The sequence below is a fragment of the Nerophis lumbriciformis genome, linkage group LG38 (genome assembly GCF_033978685.3).
Source record: "Nerophis lumbriciformis linkage group LG38, RoL_Nlum_v2.1, whole genome shotgun sequence".
Taxonomy (NCBI): Eukaryota; Metazoa; Chordata; class Actinopteri; order Syngnathiformes; family Syngnathidae; genus Nerophis; species Nerophis lumbriciformis.
In genome coordinates this window covers 12524963-12550117 of record NC_084585.2, presented here as the reverse complement: position 1 = coordinate 12550117, position 25155 = coordinate 12524963, and the positions used below count along the sequence as shown (strand labels likewise).

General features: G+C 38.9%; 1 protein-coding gene across 2 annotated transcripts in view; it reads left to right on the top strand.

Annotated features, from left to right (window-relative positions):
* Positions 1–25155, top strand: part of LOC133578312 (laminin subunit beta-3-like) — a 56602-nt gene that overhangs the window by 8182 nt on the left and 23265 nt on the right. For both annotated transcript variants that reach the window (XM_061932644.2, XM_061932643.2), the window contains exons 4-10: positions 18916–19030; positions 20349–20422; positions 20541–20732; positions 21799–21862; positions 21925–22094; positions 22169–22289; positions 22355–22543. In XM_061932644.2, the coding sequence (XP_061788628.1) occupies positions 18916–19030; positions 20349–20422; positions 20541–20732; positions 21799–21862; positions 21925–22094; positions 22169–22289; positions 22355–22543 (925 nt within the window). The remainder of the gene's footprint in view (positions 1–18915; positions 19031–20348; positions 20423–20540; positions 20733–21798; positions 21863–21924; positions 22095–22168; positions 22290–22354; positions 22544–25155) is intronic.

Below are 25155 nucleotides of genomic sequence, written 5' to 3'. Positions count from 1 at the left end.
AACCTCCCGGGACAAATTTTCTCCCGAAAATCTCCCGAAATTCAGGCGGAGCTGGAGGCCACGCCCCCTCCGTGTCGACAGCCTGTTTTCACGTCCACTTTCCCATAATATAAACAGCGTGCCTGCCCAATCACTTTATATGTGTAGAATGATCGAGGGCGAGTTCTTGGTTTCTTATGTGGGTTTATTGCTAGGCAGTTTCATTAACGTCCTCCCAGCGCGGTAACAACACACAACAACAGCAGTCACGTTTTCGTCTACCGTAAAGCAGTTTGTCTGCCGTAAACAGCAATGTTGTGACACTCTTAAACAGGACAATACTGCCATCTACTGTACATGCATATGTGACAATAACATCTAGGGCTTTTAGAGAGTGCAGTGCACAACTGCGCACACAACAAGGAGACGAAGCAGAATGCATCATCAGAGAGGGTGTTCAGCATGGTTAGAAAAATAGTGACAGAGAATAGAACAAGGATGGACAATTCAACAATTAACTCAACAATGAGTAGTTGAGTGTTATGTGTGTGTGTATATGTGTAAATAAATGAACACTGAAATTCAAGTATTTCTCTTATTTATATATATATATATATATATATATATATATATATATAGCTAGAATTCACTGAAAGTCAAGTATTTCTTATATATATATATATATATATATATATATATATATATGAATTCTAGCTGTAAATATACTCCTCCCCTCTTAACCACGCCCCGCCCCCCCCCCCCCCCCAAGGTTGGCAAGTATGATTACTACTGTAATTCAATGCTAATTTTTGAGTGGGCCCCGGGCAAAAAAAAGTCTGTGTGGGCATGTTACGCATGCGCGGCTCCACATGACAGCACAGATGCGAGGTCCACCGAAAATCGTCTTTATCGCTGGTTGTACTGAATTTTTACATGTTTGGCAAATTTCCTTTTTCAATATGGTATGACATTTACATGCATACTTAAATCATTGTGATTGCAGTTCTGTGTGAAAGCATATTTTGATCTCACACACGCACTCTGAGAGTTGAGCACAATGGCACACTGAGTTGAAATAATAGGAAATAAGTTTTTTCCTTGAATTGTAACTGCAAACTTACTCTAGCCTTCTTCATACAGTTCTAAAGTGAATTAGTGTAGTTGTTTAAATATTGAATCTATTTAGAGGCTTCCTATAATTACATTGCATTTCTAATTACATTACAGGCATTATACTAAATATATACACTATATTGCCAAAAGTATTTGGCCACCTGCCTTGACTCACATATGAACTTGAAGTGCCATCCCATTCCTAACCCATAGGGTTCAATATGATGTCGGTCCACCTTTTGCAGCTATTACAGCTTCAACTCTTCTGGGAAGGCTGTCCACAAGGTTGCGGAGTGTGTTTATAGGAATTTTCGACCATTCTTCCAAAAGCGCTTTGGTGTGGTCACACACTGATGTTGGTCGAGAAGGCCTGGTTCTCAGTCTCCGGGTTCAGGTCAGGACTTTGTGAAGGCCAGTCAAGTTCATCCATAACAGACTCTGTCATCCATGTCTTTATGGACCTTGCCTTGTGCACTGGTGCACAGTCATGTTGGAAGCGGAAGGGGCCTGCTCCAAACTGTTCCCACAAGGTTGGGAGCATGGAATTGTCCAAAATGTTTTGGTATCCTGGAGCATTCAAAGTTCCTTTCACTGGAACTAAGGGGCCATGCCCAACTCCTGAAAAACAACCCCACACCACGATTCCTCCTCCACCAAATTTCACACTTGGCACAATGCAGTCCGAAATGTACCGTTCTCCTGGCAACCTCCAAACCCAGACTCATCCATCAGATTGCCAGATGGAAAAGCGTGATTCATCACTCCAGAGAAGGCGTCTCCACTGCTCTAGAGTCCAGTTGCGACGTGCTTAACACCTCTGCATCCCACGCTTTGCATTGAACTTGGTGATGTATGGCTTAGATGCAGCTGCTCGGCCATGGAAACCCATTCCATGAAGCTCTCTGCGTACTGTACGTGGGCTAATTGGAAGGTCACATGAAGTTTGGAGCTCTGTAGCAACAGAAAGTCGGCGACCTCTTTGCACTATGCGCTTCAGCATCCGCTGACCCCGCTCCGTCAGTTTACGTGGCCTACCACTTGGTGGCTGAGTTGCTGTTGTTCCCAAACTCTTCCATTTTATTATAATAAAGTCGACAGGAATATTTAGGAGCGAGGAAATTTCACGACTGGATTAGTTGCACATGTGGCATCCTATGACAGTTCCACGCTGGAAATCACTGAGCTCCTGAGAGCGGCCCATTCTTTCACAAATATTTGTCTCCATGCCTAAGTTCTTGATTTTATACACCTGTGGTCGGGCCAAGTGATTAGGACACCTGATTCTCATCATTTGGATGGGTGGCCAAATACTTTTGGCAATATAGTGTATACACTATCCACTTGGTTAAAAAAAAGTTTCACAACCACTGGAGAGAGAGAGAGAGAGAGAGAGAGAGAGAGAGAGGGACTACAGTACATGTAAAATGCTGTTTACTTTAGTTTAGTTGGGTTTGGTTTATTTTGGACATGCATACATATTGTAATAAATCTCCTGTTTACAAGTCCCAATCCAACATGTCAGAAAGAGAGTAGGAAGAAGCAGAGTTTATTTAATCATACCTCTTCTTATCACATGAGTGAGCAGTAAATATTTATACATCCTGTGTCTAATATACACTACTCACTCAAAGGCTAGTTAGGGGCATTAGGTCTTATGCAAAACCCCAGGAGGAACACAAAATACACCTCCAACCACACCGCCACCCCGTACGCACATGTCCATGCAAAGTGTTTTGGCGTCTATAATTAGCACATTTGGAAGGTACGTGCAAACCGGCACAGTTATGTACAACTGGCTGTTGTTGACAGCAGAGAGACTCTTCCATGTGCATGTCAACGTATTTGAACTTTCACAAATAAAGTCGTAGACATATTGTCTAACCCAGTGTTTTTCAACCACTGTGCCTGTGTGTGTGTGGGATACAGTCTTGTGTGCTGTGGGAGGTTATTTAATTTCACCTAATTGGGTTAAAAATATTTTTTGCAAACCAGTAATTATAGCCTGCAAATTATGTGTTGTTGTTGAGTGTCGGTGCTGTATAGAGCTCGGCAGAGTAACCGTGTAATACTCTTCCATATCAGTAGGTGGCAGCCGATAGCTAATTGCTTTGTAGATGTCGTAAACAGCGGAAGGCAGCGTACAGGTAAAAAGGTGTCTAATGCTTAAACCAAAAATAAACAAAAGGTGAGTGCCCCTAAGAAAAGGCATTGAAGCTTAGGGATGGCTATGCAGAACAAAACTAAAACTGAACTGGTTACAAAGTAAACAAAAACAGAATGCTGGACGACAGCAAAGACTTACTGTGGAGCAAAGACGGTGTCCACAATGTACATCCGAACATGACATGACAATCAACAATGTCCCCACAAAGAAGGATAAAAACAACTGAAATATTCTTGATTGCTAAAACAAAGTAGATGCGGGAAATGTCGCTCAAAGGAAGACATGAAACTGCTACAGGAAAATACCAAAAAAAGAGAAAAAGACACCAAAATAGGAGAGCAAGACAAGAACTAAAACACTACACACAGGAAAACAGCAAAAAACTCAAAATAAGTCACGGCGTGATGTGACAGGTCGTGACAGTACACCTACTTTGAGACAAGAGCTATATTGATGCATGGTTGGTTATGGTTTAAAGTCATATCCAACAATTGCGACAACGACTCTTTACTGTCAACTGAGTTTCGTTTTTTAAGGATTTCTGCTGGTGGTGTGCCTCCGGATTTTTTCAACTGAAAAACAGTGGTCTAACCAGCAATCCGTTTTTGAGCTGCTGGATGACTAAAGGGGCTGATTTAGATGCAGCGGACACAAAATTGAATGTTTCATACCCACCATGGAAAAACTTCTTGCAACACTGCATTTTCTTGCGTTTGGATCATTCCATCACGGTTCATGATGGCGTCTCCAAGAGCGCACCTTCGGCATGCTTAAAAGTAGGTTGGTTGTTGACAGAGGTGGGTAGAGTAGCCAGAAATTGTACTCAAGAAAGAGTACTGTTACTTTAGAGATTTATTACTCAAGTAAAAGTAAGGAGTAGTCACCCAAATATTTACTTGAGTAAAAGTAAAAAGTATGTTGTGAAAAAACTACTCAAGTACTGAGTAACTGATGAGTAACCTGTTCGTTTAATGATGACGGCAACAAATAATGAAAAAAAAACCATAAATATAGCAATGAGCAAATTCAGAGCCAGGAATATCTCTTAAGCAACTAAAACAATAGTATATATTAAATAATAATACATTAACATAAAAAAAAATTAAGGCAAATTGAGCCACAATAACTTAACAGCACCATAGGCTCAGTAGGCAGAGATCACAAAGGAACATAACAAGTTAGCCTTTACGCAAACCATAAACTGATAGGTGTGGGCTGCACCTGATGCACTTCTGATTGGTGTTTGTATGCATGCGTGAGTGTGTGTGCGTGTGTGTGTGTGTGTCTCTGTCTATGAGGCTTCAGTGCGTTAATAAATGTCCCCACATGATGTACATTTGACAGTGATTCATAGCAGGGAAGCTAACATCAGCCTACGGTGACAGCCAAAATATCTACTAACGTTACTTACCGCAATGTGCTTCCTCAAATTTAATGTAGAGTTCATGTAAGCTTAAAGGGGAACATTATCACAATTTCAGAAGGGTTAAAACCATTAAGAATCAGTTCCCAGTGGCTTATTTTATTTTTCAAAGTTTTTTTCAAAATTTTACCCATCATGCAATATCCCTAAAAAAAGCTTCAAAGTGCCTGATTTTAACCATCGTTATATACACCCGTCCATTTTCCTGTGACGTCACACAGTGATGCCAATACAAACAAACATGGCGCATAGAACAGCAAGGTATAGCGACATTAGCTCGGATTCAGACTCGGATTTCAGCGGCTTAAGCGATTCAACAGATTACGCATGTATTGAAACGGATGGTTGTAGTGTGGAGGCAGGTAGCGAAAACGAAATTGAAGAAGAAACCGAAGCTATTGAGCCATATCGGTTTGAACCGTATGCAAGCGAAACCGACGAAAACGACACGACAGCCAGCGACACGGGAGAAAGCGAGGACGAATTGGGCGATCGCCTTCTAGCCAACGATTGGTATGTGTTTGTTTGGCATTAAAGGAAACTAACAACTATGAACTAGGTTTACAGCATATGAAATACCTTTGGCAACAACATGCACTTTGAGAGTGCAGACAGCCCAATTTTCATCAATTAATATATTCTGTAGACATACCCTCATCCGCGCTCTTTTCCTGAAAGCTGATCTGTCCAGTCCAGTTGGAAATGCATCTGCTTTGAGTGTCGCAGGATATCCACACATTCTTGCCATCTCTGTCGCAGCATAGCTTTCGTCGGTAAAGTGTGCGGAACAAACGTCCAATTTCTTGCCACTTTCGCATCTTTGGGCCACTGGTGCAACTTGGATCCGTCCCTGTTCGTGTTGTTACACCCTCCGACAACACACCGACGAGGCATGATGTCTCCAAGGTACGGAAAACAGTCGAATAAACGGAAAATAACAGAGCTGATTTGACTCGGTGTTTGTAATGTGTTTGAGAAAATGGCGGATTGCTTCCCGAGAGCGAATAATAGAAAGGCGTTTAATTCGCCAAAATTCACCCATTTAGAGTTCGGAAATCGGTTAAAAAATATATGGTCTTTTTCCTGCAACATCAAGATATATATTGACGCTTACATAGGTCTGGTGATAATGTTCCCCTTTAAGTATGCGGTCATGTGACCGCCTGGCTCTGTTTGATTGGTGAAACGGAGTCAAACGTCCCCAGTGACTGTATTTGATTGGTGAAACGCAGGCATGCGATAGATCCTACTTTGAAGGTCTGTCTGACCAACCAAAACAAACAAAGCATGCATTTACAGATTGATTAAAATCAGTAGCGAGTAGCGAGCTGGATGTAGATAAATGGAGTGGAGTAAAAGTAGCGTTTCTTCTCTATAAATATACTCAAGTAAAAGTAAAAATATGTTGCATTAAAACTACTCTTAGATGTACAATTTATCCCAAAAGTTACTCAAGTAGATGTAACGTAGTAAATGTAGCCCGTTACTGCCCACCTCTGGTTGTAGATCACACTGGAGGAGCTTCTAATAGCCCAGAGAAGGCGGTACAGATTATAATTGTGTGCTGTATGTTCCACAACACAACAAAAAAGCAAAGGTTGGAGCACGATGCCATGGATGTGCAGGAAATGAGTGTCTCCGTGGTGACTGTCGCAACTCCAAAAACGCCCTGTCGCTTGAAAGTAAAAACATGGGTTTGGTACTCGTCTGACGCGCTTCCTGCTTGGCCAGTAAAGCACATTTCCAGAATGCCACATTGTGAATGGTTTACTAAACCATCAGATTTTACAATCATAAATTTGATGGGTTTGTCTATACATCGCATGTTGTTAAAGCATCTTAGGCGACCAATAAAGCAGTTAACAAAAATTACCACCCATTACCCTTTGCCACCGAGCTCCACGCTCTCCTCTCTCCAACACTGAGTAAAGGTAAAAAAAATTATTTTGTAGTGACCGCCACTAATGTCACATGGCACAAACTTCTGTTCTATGATTACACACCCACACACATGATCTGGCTTCTACCTTGACAGCCAGTAGTATATGCAAAATCCTAATTTAAATATGGCGGTCTGCACCACTTTACTTGTTATAAATCAGGGGTGTCAAACTCGTTTTCATTGAGTGCCACATCGCAGTTATTGTTGCCCTCAGAGGGCCGCTTTTAACAATGAGTAATACAGTATATGAATATACATGTACCGTATTTTTCGGACTATAAGTCGCAGTTTTTTTCATAGTTTGGCCGGGCTCCAGTGCGACTTACATATGTTTTTTTCCTTCTTTATTATGCATTTTCGGCAGGTGCGACTTATACTCCAGTGCGACTTATACTCCGAAAAATACGGTATATACTGTATATATATAATGCATTAACAATATATTTTTTTACATAAGCTGCAAAAAAAAATGTTTAATTTTACTTTAAAAACTGGCAGCTCAGTCACCCGAATTTTACAGTAAAAGCAGTGGGTTTTTTACAGCATATAAAATAATTAAATAAATGGAATGGAATGGAAAAACAATACCAATGTTTTAGCGGTAAAATTCAAGCAACAGAGCTGCCAGTTTTGGTGGGGTTTTTTTTACCGTAAAATCTTGTTGTTTTAATGTTTTTTGTTGTTTGTTATATAATGTTTTAGTGTCTTACTGTATATGGAAAAAATAGTACCAAAGCTGATTTTACGTTAAAAAACTCAGTCGGCGGAATTTAACCGTAAAACCTATTGTCAATTTTACAGTCTACAATTTGATTGATAATTTGTTTTGAAAACATAAGTCAAGCAGATATTTAAGGACAGTATTTATCTTTATTTGAACAAAAAATATTTTTGGAATACATGACAATATGATATTTTGATTTTGATAATATTGAATTTTAAAAGATATGCAATTGCATGCAGTATATGATGTTTCATGTCAAAAGTGAAAGAACAACACATGTTTAGTAAGAAAAGATTAAGCATTTTATTAACGCATATTATTCCCGGGCTTTTGCGGGCCACATAAAATAATGTGGCGGGCCAGATTTGGCCCCCGGACCTTGAGTTTGACACCTGTGTTATAAATTGTACACGCCTAATAATATTACTTGCAATTTTTTTTAGCAGTTATTTGGGATCTTTTTAGATCAGACCTTAAGAGTAGAATACCACTCCACAGAGGTCACATAATATAAATAAATAAATTATAAATGGGTTATACTTGCATAGCGCTTTTCTACCTTCAAGGTACTCAAAGCGCTTTGACAGTATTTCCACATTCACCCATTCACACACACATTCACACACTGATGGCGGGAGCTGCCATGCAAGGCGCTAAGCAGCAGCCATCAGGAGCAAGGGGTGAAGTGTCTTGCCCAAGGACACAACGGACGTGACTAGGATGGTAGAAGGTGGGGATTGAACCCCAGTAACCAGCAACCCTCCGATTGCTGGCACGGCCACTCTACCAACTTCGCCACGCCGTAGACTGGATATTAAAATGAATACCAATGTCCAGAACTTGGTAACCTGGTAGGAGCCCATTGAATATTCTGAGCATCTTCTTCTTGGAGACTTCCCTCGGTGGTGGCATAATGAGCTGTTATTTCAAATGACTACGGGTATGTGTTTGTGGATGGCACGTTCAACCCCAGGAGGCTAGTAAGGCAAAGGTGCAAGTAAAATGACAGACGTGCAGTGAAGCAGTGCTACTTTTGGCTGGACTGCAATTTGTCAAACAGTCTGAGTTCAGTGCCAGATCTTCATGTTGCAACTGCACTCTTTCACCAAGTTCTTTGCCACATCAACAATCCAGACCATTTGCAAGCTCAGCACAAATCTATCACGCACTGATTTTGAAATAAAGGCCTATTGCAGTGTCAATGATTGACTTCCTTTTATATTGTGTTTATAGTGCATTATTGCAATGTAATTTCACTTATGCTGTGCTACAGCCTTGTATGTTGGATTATTTTCCATGAGTATTCAACACAAAATCTCACATAATGACTTAGCTAAGAAGGTTTTTAAGTCTCAAATTAGAAAAAATCAAATATGCCAAGTATGTAGTATCTAGTGTTAAACTAAATGCATTGGATGTGATCTGGCAAAGCTCACACTTGGTAAAGCAAGTGCCACACCCATGAAGTCAGGGGAAGGAAATACACCAGATAGTATACTTGGGGCCTAATCTACCAAAGGTTTGAGTGTATTAAAATTAGGGCTGCAACAATGAATTAGATTATAAAAAAGCTTTGATTTACTATATTCTGTTGCTTCCATGAATCGTTCATTGAGTGTAACTTATAAAAAAATATAAAATCCGGACTGCATGGAGTGCAGTGCAGAAGTTTAAATACACGGACAAAGTTTTTGCATGGCTGCTTTAAAGGCCTACTGAAACCCACTACTACCGACCACGCAGTCTGATAGTTTATATATCAATGATGAAATCTTAACATTGCAACACATGCCAATACGGCCGGGTTAGCTTACTAAAGTGCAATTTTAAATTTCGCGCGAAATATCCAGCTGAAAATGTCTCGGTATGATGACGCCTGCGCGTGACGTCACGGATTGTAGAGGACATTTTGGGACAGCATGGTGGCCAGCTATTAAGTCGTCTGTTTTCATCGCAAAATTCCACAGTGTTCTGGACATCTGTGTTGGTGAATCTTTTGCAATTTGTTCAATGAACAATGGAGACAGCAAAGAAGAAAGCTGTAGGTGGGAAGCGGTGTATTGCGGCAAGTGTTGTGCCGGATAACGCACCCCCGCCGTAGAATGCACCCCCTGACTGTTGTGCCGGATAACACAGCCGGTGTTTCATTGTTTACATTCCCGGAAGATGACAGTCAAGCTTTACCATTGGCCTGTGGAGAACTGGGACAACAGAGACTCTTACCAGGAGGACTTTGAGTTGGATACGAAGACGCGGTACCGTGAGTTCGCATGCAGCTGCGGCTTCCAAACATTTGATCGCTTGCCCGTACGTGCGTGCCGCTATGTGCATGTCAGGTACGTAACTTTGGGGACTTTGGGGAAATATATGTGCTGTATGAACTTTGGGGAGGTGAACGGTATTTTGGGCTGTGGGATTGAGTGTGTTGTGCAGGTGTTTGAGTTGTATTGGCGGGTTATATTGACAGGAGGGGGGAAGTGTTTGTTATGCGGGATTAATTTGTGGCATATTAAATATAAGCCTGGTTGTGTTGTGGCTAATAGAGTATATACATGTCTTGTGTTTATTTACTGTTTTAGTCATTCCCAGCTGAATATCAGGTCCCACCCGCCTCTCACGGCATCTTCCCTATCTGAATCGCTCCCACTGCCCTCTAGTCCTTCACTCTCACTTTCCTCATCCACAAATCTTTCATCCTCGCTCAAATTAATGGGGAAATCGTCGCTTTCTCGGTCCGAATCGCTCTCGCTGCTGGTGGCCATGATTGTAAACAATGTGCAGATGTGAGGAGCTCCACAACCTGTGACGTCACGCTACTCGTCTGCTACTTCCGGTACAGGCAAGGCTTTTTTATCAGCGACCAAAAGTTGCGAACTTCACCGTCGATGTTCTCTACTAAATCCTTTCAGCAAAAATATGGCAATATCGCGAAATGATCAAGTATGACACATAGAATGGACCTGCTATCCCTGTTTGAATAAGAAAATCGCATTTCAGTAGGCCTTTAATAGAGCACACTTGAGAACTGTGGTGTGTGTGTGTGTGTGCCGTCATCAGTGTGGCAGCAAACAGTGTCGATTTTTTTAACAATATTTGTGTTAATGCACACATGTTAAAAGTGCAATTTCAAATTCGATGATGTGCATTTATTAGAAGAAAAAGAAAAGAATGATGGTTAGGGCAGGCAACAAATATTTTCCTTATTTAAACTATTTTACCTAAAATACGCATTAAATCTAAAAAGTGTGTTTTATCCGATTACGATCAAACAAAAACAAAAATCCATAGATTACTCTATTACTAAAATAATCGATAGCTGCAGTCGTACTTAAAACATGCACATTTTTAAGCGCACATTGTTTTTGGGCTAATATCATAATGGGATGATGAACAAGATCAAATCCAAATAACAAGTACTAAATAGTGTTTGCAAAATAAAAAATTGTTTGTGAGTGTATTGCGGGTGATCTACTAAGACTGCGTGTACAATTGATTGATACAAAAGTGGTGCAACACGCCATATTTAAATGTCAATTTTGCGCGTACTCTCAGCTGTCACCATGGAGACACTAATTTCCCGCCACATTAACGTTACTATGCTTCATTCTGTGCTGTTTTGTTATGTTGCGAAACATGGCGCACACAACTATAATCTATGCCACCTTGTCTGCATTATAGAAGAGCGATCTACACAACAGAACCTATTCTTAGCACGCCAAAGATGCGCTCCCGGAGACCACACCACAACACCGGTGTTCATGCGAGTCGTGCTCTACATCGAAATTCATACCTGCTGCATCTGCGCATGTATATAAATCCATGGAATGTGGAAACGTAATTGCTCCTTTAAGAAATATTTTGCAGGAGTACAGTTGTCACACTAAAAACCGCTATATTTTTGTATTTTGTCATTTAATTTACAATATCCGTCTACAAACTATTAAACGATCTAATGTACAATTTATTAGGTCATAGTTTATTGTGAAAATGCCACAATATTTGTGCATGACTCTACCAGTTTGCGCACACATTCAAAAAACGTTGTAAATGTACACGCATAACACTTTCAGGTTTGATAAATCACATTGCGAGTGCTAAATAGCTATATTTGCATCTCAGCAATGGAATGGAATGGAATCAGCAGATCAGTTTTGCTTGTGCTATCAAGTTGGCACATGTTTTAATATCAATCAATCAAAATGTCTTTATATAGCCCTTAATCCCAAGTGTCTCACAGGGCTTCACAAATTTACAACAACATCCTCTGATTTAATCCCACATCCGGGCAAGGAAAAACTCAAAAGCAGCAGTTCTTAACCTTCTTGACCTCAGGGCCCAAGCTGAGAAACAAGAAGAAACATTGAGAAGGAACCACAAATGTAGCAAAGTGGAGTCGAGTGGTTATAATTATTGAATTGTTAAATTAATAGTAGATCATGTGGGAGATCTTTTCCCGGGCTCAGCCATGCCAGCCCACACTTGTGCATGGAAGACATGCAAACCTTTAATAGGTCAGACTCCATCTCTTTAAAGTCAGCTTCCATAGACATATTTTCATACCCTATGAAGCACAAAATGTTTTCTTACAATATTATATTGATTTGTTATGTTTTAATATCAATTTAGGGGTAACTCAAGGACAATTTCCATAAATCCATTATGTAAGGTGTCACTGTACTGCTACTAGTGTTGAGCAAGGCAGTGGAAGAAGTGGACAGTTAAGAAGTGGAACCCATTTTTTTACATTTAAGTGGCAAGAAACTTGATGCACTTGAAACTGATCATTTGAATTGCATTGTTTTTTGACTCAATGTGCGCGATGAATTATTACTGGGTCATCCCGTGTACATGTCTATAACTTGCATTTTACATTTATCACTAAACTATGTTATCGTAATAGAAACCCTGTTTCCATATGAGTTGGGAAATTGTGTTAGATGTAAATATAAACGGAATACAATGATTTTCAAATCATTTTCAACCCATATTCAATTGAATGCACTACAACGACAACATATTTGATGTTCAAACTCATAAACTTTATTTTTTTTTTGCAAATAATAATTAACTTAGAATTTCATGGCTGCAACAAGTGCCAAAGTAGTTGGGAAAGGGCATGTTCACCACTGTGTTACATGGCCTTTCCTTTTAACAACACTCAGTAAACGTTTGGGAACTGAGGAAACACATTTTTTAAGCTTCTCAGGTGGAATTATTTCCCATTCTTGCTTGATGTACAGCTTCAATCGTTCAATAGTCCGGGGGTCTCCGTTGTGGTATTTTAGGCTTCATAATGCGTGGCTTGGCATTGTCTTGCTGAAATAAGCAGGGGCGTCCATGGTAACGTTGCTTGGATGGCAACATATGTTGCTCCAAAACCTGTATGTACCTTTCAGCATTAATGGCGCCTTCGCAGATGTGTAAGTTACCCATGTCTTGGGCACTAACACATCCCCATACCATCACAGATGCTGGCTTTTCAACTTTGCGCCTATAACAATCCGGATGGTTTTTTTCCTCTCTGGTCCGGAGGACACGATGTCCACAGTTTCCAAAAACAATTTGAAATGTGGACTCGTCAGACTACAGAACACTTTTCCACTTTGTATCAGTCCATCTTAGATGAGCTCAGGCCCAGCGAAGCCGACGGCGTTTCTGGGTGTTGTTGATAAACGGTTTTTGCCTTGCATAGGAGAGTTTTAACTTGCACTTACAGATGTAGCGACCAACTGTAGTTACTGACAGTGGGTTTCTGAAGTGTTCCTGAGCCCATGTGGTGATATCCTTTACACACTGATGTCGCTTGTTGATGCAGTACAGCCTGAAGGATCGAAGGTCACGGGCTTAGCTGCTTACGTGCAGTGATTTCTCCAGATTCTCTGAACCCTTTGATATGACGGACCGTAGATGGGTGAAATCCCTAATTCCTTGCAATAGCTGATTGAGAAAGGTTTTTCTTAAACTGTTCAACAATTTGCTCACGCATTTGTTGACAAAGTGGTGACCCTCGCCCTATCCTTGTTTGTGAATGACTGAGCATTTCATGGAATCTACTTTTATACCCAATCATGGCACCCACCTATTCCCAATTTGCCTGTTCACCTGTGGGATGTTCCAAATAAGTGTTTGATTAGCTTTCCTCAACTTTATCAGTATTTATTGCCACCTTTCCCAACTTCTTTGTCACGTGTTGCTGGCATCACATTCTAAAGTTAATGATTATTTGCAAAAAAAATGTTTTTTATCAGTTTCAACATCAAATATGTTGTCTTTGTAGCATATTCAACTGAATATGGGTAGAAAATGATTTGCAAATCATTGTATTCTGTTTATATTTACATCTAACACAATTTCCCAACTCATATGGAAACGGGGTTTGTATATCGGAATATCTCGCTATATGAAAATACTGTATCGTATCATGACTCAAGTGTCGGAATATGTATCGTATCAAAAAGTTTTAGTCCAGTTTGTACACTGCCTTAGTTGTGGTGGTCCTGAAGAAAATAAGTGGTGTAGAACATGAACAGATATAATAATAATATAATAATAACTGGGATTTATATAGCGCTTTCCAAGTACCCAAAGTCGCTTTACATGTAGAACCCATCAAACATTCACACCTGGTGGTGGTAAGCTACTTTCATAGCCACAGCTGCCCTGGGGTAGACTGTTGCTAATGATTTAGCAACAGGACTTAAACTTCAATCCTTGGTTCTGTTGGTTTGTTGTTGTTTTCAAATTGTAAGGAATTATTTACATTCAATAGTTTGTTTTGTTTGACAAAACATTTGTGTGCCTTCAAGTATGTGCATCTCTTAAAAAAAAATACAATTATTTTGTTCTAATGACTATTTTCATCACTACATGCATTGCTTTCATTTCCACATATTTTATGATAAAGTAGATGCTAATAAATAACTTTTTTTTCTTTTTTTAACCAAGCAAGGATATATGACTTACTGTGACTATCATCTTTGAAAACGCAAAAAAAAAATGACCATTTGAACTTGGTTACATTTTACGGACCATGCTGGTGTCTGAGACACGTCCCGACATTTCTGTTCCAACAATGAACAAGCAGGCAGGAACTTTTCCCTAGCAGGAAAGTTGCCATGCTGCCGCCGTGCCAGAGTGTCGGTCACGTGACTCACGTCCCACACGAGAGGATTTACCAAACATTGACTTGACTGACAGCAACAGCAGCAATTGCGGTTTACTTATTTACTCATTATTTTTACACACATTTTCAAATCCAATCCAACTTTAGTTATATAGCACGTTAAACATATCCAGTGGACCAAAGATCTGTACAGAATAATGAATAAAATAGACTTAGACTTAGACAAACTTTATTGATCCACAAGGGAAATTGTTCCCACAGTAGCTCAGTTTCAACGGATGGAAAGGGTAAGGTTGGAAAGGATAACGCAGGTATTAAGTAGACAAAAAATGTACCATAGCAGCAATATAAAATATAACATATATGTAATATTTACATATTATATTTACAGTATATAATATATACTGAAAAATTATATTATTATATTATATTATATTTTTATATAATACATACAATTAGAGATGTCCGATAATATCGGCCTGCCGATATTATCTGCCGTTAAATGCTTTAAAATGTAATATCGGAAATTATCGGTATCGTTTTTTTTATTATCGGTATCGTTTTGTTTTTTTGTTTTTTCAATTAAATCAACATAAAAAACACAAGATACACTTACAATTAGTGCACCAACCCAAAAAAAAACTCCCTACCCCATTTACACTCATTCACACTCATTCACACAAAAGGGTTGTTTCTTTCTGTTATTAATATTCTGGTTCCTACATTATATATCAATATATATCAATACAGTCTGCAAGGGATACAGTCCATAAGCACACATGATTGTGCGTGCTGCTGGTCCACTAATAGTACTAACCTTTAACAGTTAATTTTACTCATTTTCATTGATTACTAATTCCTAGGTAACTGTTTTTATATTGTTTTACTTTCTTTTTTATTCAAGAAAATGTTTTTAATTTATTTATCATATTTTATTTTATTAGTATTTTTAAAAAGGACCTTATCTTCACCATACCTGGTTGTCCAAATTAGGCATAAATAATAATGTGTTAATTCCACGACTGTATATATCGGTATCGGATGATATCGGTATCGGTAATTAAAGAGTTGGACAATATCGGAATATCGGATATCGGCAAAAAGTCATTATCGGACATCCCTACATACAATATATAACAAATCCCAATTACCATGTACAATATTACAATATATGTAACAGCTGCAGCAAAAAACAAAAAACAAAAAAAAAAAAGGCCAGCATAAAATAAAGAGTAGATCCAGCAGAAAATATACATTATACACAGAGAGGTAGCAAACATATAAGCGGTCAGGTAATAGACATATATCATCTATTGCTAAAATACATAATAAAGGGCAAAGACAAAGACAACAAAATACAGCTAAAAAAACAAACACAACAAGAAAAACACCTAAAATAAAATGGAGGCATACACATGCTGTTAAAAAGAATAATCAAAATATACCACAAAAAAAATAAATGTCAACAATGCAAATTTACAAAAAAATACAAATACTGTAGAGTGGTACTGTACTTCAGTTTACGAGTCTTTTCAATCAGAACAAGTCAGAAAATAATATACACTTTATTTTAATCTTCCATAAATATTTGATTAGGTAGAAATAACACATACTGTACTACGTTACAAAACATCCTTGACAAAGCATGATGCTAATGTAAGCTTGGAATGTACGATTTTGCATTGTTTTGGTTAGTTAGACTGGATGTGACGCGTAGCGCTATTATAGTGAAGCCGGAATGTGATTGGTATTAGAAGAGGTGTCTTGACATGTTTTGACGGAAGTCTCAGATAAAAGTGACTCCAGACTTGCTCTCAACCGTCATTTTAACTACTGAGCTTTTATTCCATCCATCCATTTTCTACCACTTATCTCTTTCGTGGTCGTGAGGGTTGCTGGAGCCTATCTCAGCTGCATTCGGGCAGAAGGCGGTGTACACCCTGAACAAGTCGCCACCTCATCACAGGGCCAACACAGATAGACAGACAACATTCACACTCACATTCACACACTAGGGCCAATTTAGTGTTGTACAATTATTTTTAAATAAATAAATAAAAAAAGGTCGAATTTATAATGGTTAATTCACAAGACTGTTAAATTTTAGATGGCTGTTTGGTTCTCAACTCTGATGTTTAAAAATGAAATGTCTTTGAAAGCTTTTTAAGTTCAACTTGAATATGAACAAAGCTCAACACTCGTTAAGTAATTGGTACACTTCTTCAAATGTGGTTATGTGCGTATTTTTAACAAAGGAAACCTATTCAACTTTTATTCCATCTTACTAAAATAGTTGGAGTAACAATCTACATTTTATGTTTTCAAAGCACTCAACTGTAATGTAAACACAGATGTGAAGCTCCTCTCACGGTGATCGAAGATAAATTTGTCTTGTCTTGTCGGGAGAATGACTTGCCATAGCTTTGGATCTAAGACGTCCCTCTTTCTTTGTCCATTTTTGTTTGCCGTGTTTGCGCTTGTGGCTCAACAATAAGTGGACGCCATTACATGTCCCACTCTACAGAATGGACCCAGGGTCAAAAAGGAGTCAGGACACATGCATGTAATGGCACATAAATAAAAAAAAGCTCTCTGTTAAAGGAACTCATAGTTAACGCGTTATTATCATGTAAACTTTGACTGCCCTAATATATATATATATATATATATATATATATAGATATATATATATATATATATATATATATATATAGTGTGGATGTGAGTGTGAATGTTGTCTGTCTATCTGTGTTGGCCCTGCGATGAGGTAGCGACTTGTCCAGGGTGTACCCCGCCTTCCGCCCGATTGTAGCTGAGATAGGCTCCAGAGCCCCCCGCGACCCCAAACGGAATAAGCGGTAGAAAATGGATGGATGGATGGATATATATATATATATATATATATATATATATATACATATATAATTTTTTTTTAATGCGCCATTACATGCATGTGTCCTGACTCCTTTTTGACCCTGGGAAATGTAATGGCGTCCACTTATTGCTGAGCCAATATATATATATATATATATATATATATATATATATATATATATATATATATATATATATATATATATATATATAAACAGTCATATATATATAAACAGTCATGGTCAAAAGTTTACATACACTTGTAAAGGACATAATATCATGGTTGTCTTGAGTTTCCAATCATTTCTACAACTCTTATCTTTTGTGATAGAGTGATTGGAGCACATACTTGTTGGTCACAAAAAACATTCATGAAGTTTAGTTCTTTTATGAATTTATTATGGGTCTACTGAAAATGTGACCAAATCTGCTGGGTCAAAAGTATACATACAGCAATGTTAATATTTGGTTACATGTCCCTTGGCAAGTTTCACTGCAATAAGGCGCTTTTGGTAGCCATCCACAAGCTTCTGGCAAGCTTCTGGTTGAATTTTTGACCACTCCTCTTGACAAAATTGGTGCAGTTCAGATAAGTTTGTTGGTTTTTTGACATGGACTTGTTTCTTCAGCATTGTCCACAGGTCAGGACTTTGGGAAGGCCATTCCAAAACCTTAATTCGAGCCTGATTTAGCCATTCCTTTACCACTTTTGACGTGTGTTTGGGGTCATTGTCCTGTTGGAACACCCAACTACGCCCAAGACCCAACCTCCGGGCTGATGATTTTAGGTTGTCCTGAAGAATTTGGTGGTAATCCTCCTCTTTCATTTTCCCATTTACTCTCTGTAAAGCACCCGTTCCATTGGCAGCAAAACAGGCCCAGAGCATAATACTGCCACCACCATGCTTGATGTGTTCCTGGGATTAAAGGCCTCACCTTTTCTCATCCAAACATATTGCTGGGTATTGTGGCCAAACAGCAAAATTTTTGTTTCATCTGACCATAGAACTTTTCTCCAGAAGATCTTATCTTTGTCCATGTGATGTCAGATGAAACAAAAAAAACAAAAAAAAAGATTACTCCCTATATGTCTATATATATATTTTTTTTTTTAAATCTATTATTATTTACTATCTGTTTACATATGTATTTTTTTCTGATTATTATCATTATTATTATTAATAATGTATTAATATTTTATTTTATTTTATTTTATTGATTTATATGTAAATATTATTATTACTTTGTTTTGTTTTCTTGCTGTTTTCTTCTTTTTTGGGAGGGAGGGGTGTCATCGTTGGGATATTAACAAAAAAATATTTTGACATTTAGGGCAGAGAATAGATATATGATGTATGCAAATATGATGTAATGGATAGGAATGTCTGATGCTGGATGTGAATAAAACTTAAATGGAAAAAAAAAGAAAATATGGTGAAGATGCTGATGGTCCAAGGTACTACTGTAGTTGTTTGTACTACATTCCATTGTACAGTATTTTTTCTATATTATATTATATTCCAATTTCATGCCTAAATAAACACACCACTCTTTTTCTCTGTGTTTCTTTCAGAGGGCGATGAAGTGTTGTCCATGTGACTCCAGAAATCCAGATGGTCCGCTGGCACACACGTTACAGGAAGTTCTCTCCACTGCTGGACCAGAGAGATGGTGGCAGTCTCCGAAAGGTTGGTATAGACAACAAATAATAATAATTTACCCATAATTAATTATTCATTAAAACAGGCATTGAGTTGACTCACGAAAGTTGAATGTGTTTAAAACATAATGAAAAATAGGTCTCAAAAGTCACACAAAAACTGAACTTTGCATCCCACTAAAAATATTTTAATAATGTGTGAATGTTATGTCCCCCTTGAAAACAAGATTCTGCATCTCAAGGGGCTATCCTAAATAAAATTGAACTTGAAGTAATGTAATGTTTTACTATGTTGGGTTGTTTTGCGTCATATCTTGCAAGACGTCATGACATGAAATCAAAATTCACTCCTCTGTCCTGGCTCCTAAGAACAATTAGATTCTGTGCCTGACGTGACATTAAAGGTCTGATTTGTTTTTGTGCCAATATTTAGCAGGTTTATATATTTAGCAGGTTTAAAATGTGCATGAAAACTGGCACAGTTATGCACAAATTGCTGTGCCGTGGTCAAAACAAAGTGTTTTTTTTAATGCAGTTTGTTTTTCACATAGGCGATAGGAAAAAACTTCATGCAACGTGCATTTTTCATGGATGGATCATTCCAGCTGTATGGCGTTAGATTAGTGCCAAAATCAGTGTGCTTAAAAAACACTCAAAAAGACAAAGCAAAAAGGCGCTGCATGTGGACTCTTTGTGCACTCATGATTTTTTAATTTTGTTTTTCTCTTTCTCTACACGCGCGACATTCTTGGTCTAAGCCAATCAGTGGGAACATGTTGTGTGTCCCTTTGAAGAAGATTAGAGTCTTTGGCCAAAACAAGCTAATATTCGTGTTTTTTCATTTAATATTCACTGTTTTACATTACAACCTATTAAACAATGACATTACCATTTACTATGATGTCGTGTGAACATGACAAGCTTTGGCGTGCTATAAAGAAGTTTGGTTTGTAGATTGCGCTTCAATTGTGCAGAAAAGGTGGCACAGCTTATAGTTTGGTGCTGCGTGTTCCACAACATAACAAAACACTACAGGATGGAGTATGTAATGTAAATGTGGAGGGAAAGGAATGTTTCCACTTTTATATTTCTTATCAATTGTACCTGTATATGCAGTCTTTGTAGATCACATGCAACACGCCCACTACAACTCAAGTACACACAATTGTGTAGTTTGTACACATTATTTAGTACTTTTTATTTGGGATCTTTGTTGATCTGGCCCTAAGTTGACATGGTAAATAATGGCGCACACTGCAATGTACTTTTGTGTTGTCCCAGAAGAAAAGAAAGGTTGATGTTATTAGATAGATGTTGCATGTGATCTTCTATTCTTTCTCCTGCAGACCTCCATCCGGTCATGCTTCAGTTGGACTTCAACAATGTCTTCAAGCTGGACAACTTAATGCTCAACTTCAAGGTGTGTGAAAACATGCACAATTTCTCACATAAGCTTCGGCATGAACATTTTAACACACTAAATCATTTGTATTATTCAATGATGCATTTTTATTTATGAATGTGATTTTTGCATGCAGGGACCACGTCCCAATGCCATGGTCGTGGAGAAGACCATGGACAACGGCAGGACGTGGCAGCCGGCCCTCTACGTGGCCGCAGATTGCCAGAAATATTTTCCAGACGTTTCCACCGCCAGTCCTGTTACTTTGGACCAAATCTACTGTTACAATCTGCCCCCTATTGGAGCCAACCCGTATCAAGATCATACAGTAACTACATACTATCTATACATCTGTCTATACATCCATCATCTATCTATTTATCCGTCTATACATCTATCTATCTATTAATCAATATGTCTATCTATCTACTGTATCTATCTATCTAAATGTCTATCTATCTGTCAAGGATGTAAATCTTACAGCTCAAGCTTTAATTTGATTCCGATTCTTAGGGTGACGATTTGATTCAGCATTGATTCTCGATTCAAACCGATTCTCGCAATAAACAGTACAGGCCAAAAGTTTGGACACACCTTCTCTTCATTCAATGCGTTTTTATTTTTATTTTCCATGACTATTTACATTGTAGATTGTCACTGAAGGCATCAAAACTATAAATGAACACATGTGGAGTTCTGTACTTAACAAAAAAAAGGTGAAATAACTGAAAACGTTCTATTTTCTTCAAAATAGCCACCCTTTGCTCTGGTTACTGCTTTGCACACTCTTGGCATTCTCTCGATGAGTTTAAAGCACACCTGTGAAGTGAAAACCATTTCAGGTGACTACCTCTTGAAGCTCATCGAGAGAATGCCAAGAGTGTGCAAAGCAGTAACCAGAGCAAAGGGTGGCTATTTTGAAGAAACTAGAATATGAATCATGTTTTCAGTTATTTCACCTTTTTTTGTCAAGTACATAACTCCACATGTGTTCATTCATAGTTTTGATGCCTTCAGTGACAATCTACAATGTAAATAGTCATGAAAATAAAGAAAGGGCATTGAATGATAAGGTGTGTCCAAACTGTTGGCCTGTACTGTATATTTAAGAAAACCTTTTTAGAAGTTACAGGATGCAAAAGCGCTGCTTGGTTGCGTATGTTGTATACGCACAGCGAGTAAGCAATGAGATGGCCTACAAAACATCTTTTAAAAATGTGATTCTTAAAAAAAATGTTTAATTAATCGATGATTGAAAATTATGAATCAATTCAGAATCGTAATAAATAAGAATCTCGATTCAGATGTCAATCAACATTTTTTCCAGCACCCCTGCTGTCCATCTATCCATCATCTGTCTGTATTCATCTATCAGCACTATGTTCAAATTCTAGGTGGAGATCAGTCCGTTGCGTCAATATTCCTACGTTCCAGTTCCCACCAACCAGAAGATTAAAGGTAAGAGTTTGTGTTTCTTGTGACTTGAAAGATGTCCTCCTCATCAACAGTTTGTTTCCCAGATGTGTCCGCCTTAACGGGACTGAGGTTAAAGCTGACCGATTTGGGCGATGTGCCGCGTCTACCAGGCCGAGCCCTCAGTAGGTTTTTCGCGCTGAAGGAGATGAAGGTGATGGGCAGCTGCCTGTGCCATGGACATGCCAGCCACTGTCTGCTGGAGGCCAACAATAAGGTTAGAGTCAGGTTATTATTATGATTATGATCATTGCTTGACTTTCTGTGCTTAAACGTTGCTGTGAACAACAGGTCAGCCCTCAGTGCGACTGCCAACACAACACTGCTGGCGTCAACTGCGAGCGCTGTGACGACCTCTACAATGATCTACCGTGGAGACCTGCGGAGGAGAGCAACACGCACACCTGCCAACGTCAGAAAACGTCACTTACTTCACAAACTTCAGAACCAGTTTTTTATTCCTTTTAATCTCCCCAGGTTGCGAGTGTAACAACCATGCCCAACGCTGTCATTTTGACCCGGCGGTGTACGAAGCCAGCGGGCGGAGGGGTGGCGGTGTGTGCGAGGGATGTTTGCACCACACCACCGGCCCAAAGTGTGACCAGTGTGCTCCCGGATACCAGCAGAACCCTCGAAGCCAGATGGATCGTCCCGATGCCTGTTTGCGTAAGCACACATCATTGGAAAAGTAAAATCCGCGTCCAAAATACCGTCATTTCGAAAAAACTACGAGCCGCAATTTATTTCCCACGCTTTGAACCCTGCGACTTATACAATAAAGCAGGCTGAATTGGGTATTTTTTCCGGTCTCACAAGCTTCATGCCGCCAATAAATTTAGCCTGGTCATATGGGTTGTCCCGATACAATATTGATATCAGAAAAACAAGTATCCAATGATATCGGCTTGAAGCTCCGATATAAGCTCCGATACAAGCAGTCCTGCAGCATGTTTACTTGTGCAAAGCTGGACTGCCAATTATCATCTGAATGTCCTCCAATAAGTTAAAGTCCCAACGATAGTCACGCACACACTCGGTGTGGTGAAATTATCCTCTGCATTTGACCCATCCGCACACAAGGTTGGGCTTTTCTTCTGTTTTAGTTAAGTTTTTGCAAAAGGTAAACATGGTAGGCTATATAGGCTGCTAGGAGCTAGCAGCGAAGCACACAATTGCACACAAGCTAGACATAACGTACTAAATATCCTTCATTGAACAATAGAGCAGAACAGAACAGCACATTTGTCAATATAAATGTGGAAGTCACTTCCTAGCAGTCCCACTGTCAGACACGGCACAGGAGCCAAGCGTGCAGGTTTAACAAGGTTTTAATGTAAGCATAGTTATCAAAAGTCTTTCTCCAGCTGAATGTGACCTTTCAGTCACGTCCGTATCCTCTCCCTCTCTCTGCTCCCGGCTGCTCACTGTTAAAGACAACAGATGATTAGATTACCACGTACCACCTGTGAAATCTAATCACCTGCCAGCTGTGTCTCGCCGTCAGCACATGCCCCGCCCCTATCCGATGGTGCTCCGCCCTCAACACCATCGACAGAGGCGGTGACCTTTGCTCCTGCAAGCGCGCTGATCACACTCTCCCTCCACAATAAGTCACTAAGGCAGAAGAGTATTAGAAAGTATCCAGGAACAAACGTGTCCGCATCATCCAACTTACTGCGTCAAGAGTTTAACTTTATGAAATATTTTGAATGTCACCAAAACACAAAAGCATATCTGTCATAAGGTTATTATTTTCAAACTTACGATTGTTATCAGGGTTAAGGTTATACTCCACACTACAAAATGATAAAAGTAAGTACTTTTATGCCATAAGTTTAATGTTTTTCATACCGACCATTGTTCTGTGTTTGACTAGTTTCACTTGATCAAACATTTCACACTGCAAAATAATGAAAGTATGAACCATATGATTCCTGCTGATATCATATCGGTATCAGCCAACACTTAAGGCTCTAATATCGGTAATTACATCAAACAAATGAAATTGCCGAATAGATCCCGGCAGACCAATTAAATTGTTTACATTAGATCAAACACATTCACACGATCATTCAATCAGCCATTTTGCGAGTTGTGCACTCACCCTCAACAATGGCGAAGACAAATGCCTACGATGCAGCTTTCAAGTTTAAGGCAATCGACCTGGCTATCACAAAACATGTCCAACTGCGGCCTAAAGACAAGCCATAAAATTGGCACAAAAAAAAATTAGCTCAAGAGTCAGAAAATTATGGAACAATATTGTCAGGTATTTTCAAAATGCACTAGGTATATCAAAACATCTTTAAAATGTTTTCAACTCGTATGTCTTAAGTAGGTCTATCAAAGTTAACCTCGTTAACGCATTTTTTTTTTAAATATCGCACTTAGATGCAACTGACCAGCCCACCCTGAATTACTCATGTATATATATATATAGGCAGATCAATCATGCAATTTATTTTGAATGCTCCCTTACCTTACCTGCGGATGTTTACCTGAAAGGTGTCGCTGTATGGTTAGTGATCAGGTCAATGCATACGCCAGTGCAAACATATCATTATTATTCTTCACTTTGGGATCTTTTTCTAAGTGAATTTAAATTACTCGAGTGAGTAATATCCTCTGATTAATCATGATTAATCTGAATTTAAAAGTTTGATCAATCCGATTTAAATGCATCGTTTTGACAGCACTATCCTTAACACATAAGAACACTAAAGCCAAGGAAACACAGGCTGTGGTATCATATATATATATATTTTTTTGCTCATGATGTTAACCATATCTCTTTTTAAAGTAGTTATGGGCCAGGGCGACAAAAACATGCAATTAGGTTCCTAAAACAATAGTTTTATGTGTCTTTATTTACACTGTCTATGCGAGGAAATTAGCTCCAGTTGTGTAGTGGAGAGGGGGTGCCGTATCGAATCTGGAGATGGAAAACTATGAATTCCAAGTACAGTTTGTTATCTACATTTTAGTCAAAAATGTATTAATATTAGGGGAAATGACTGCCAGATTAATTTATAAATTTTCTTGAGCAGAAAATACACAAAGAGAACTAACTACCTGCTCAGTGGCCTTGTGGTTAGAGTGTCCGCCCTGAGATCGGTAGGTCGTGAGTTAAATCCCGGGCCGAGTCATGCCAAAGACTATAAAAATGGGACCCATTACCCTCCCTGCTTGGCACTCAGTATCAAGGGTTACAATTGGGGGTTAAATCACCAAAAAATTATTCCTGGGCGCGGCCACCGCTGCTGCTCACTGCTCCCCTC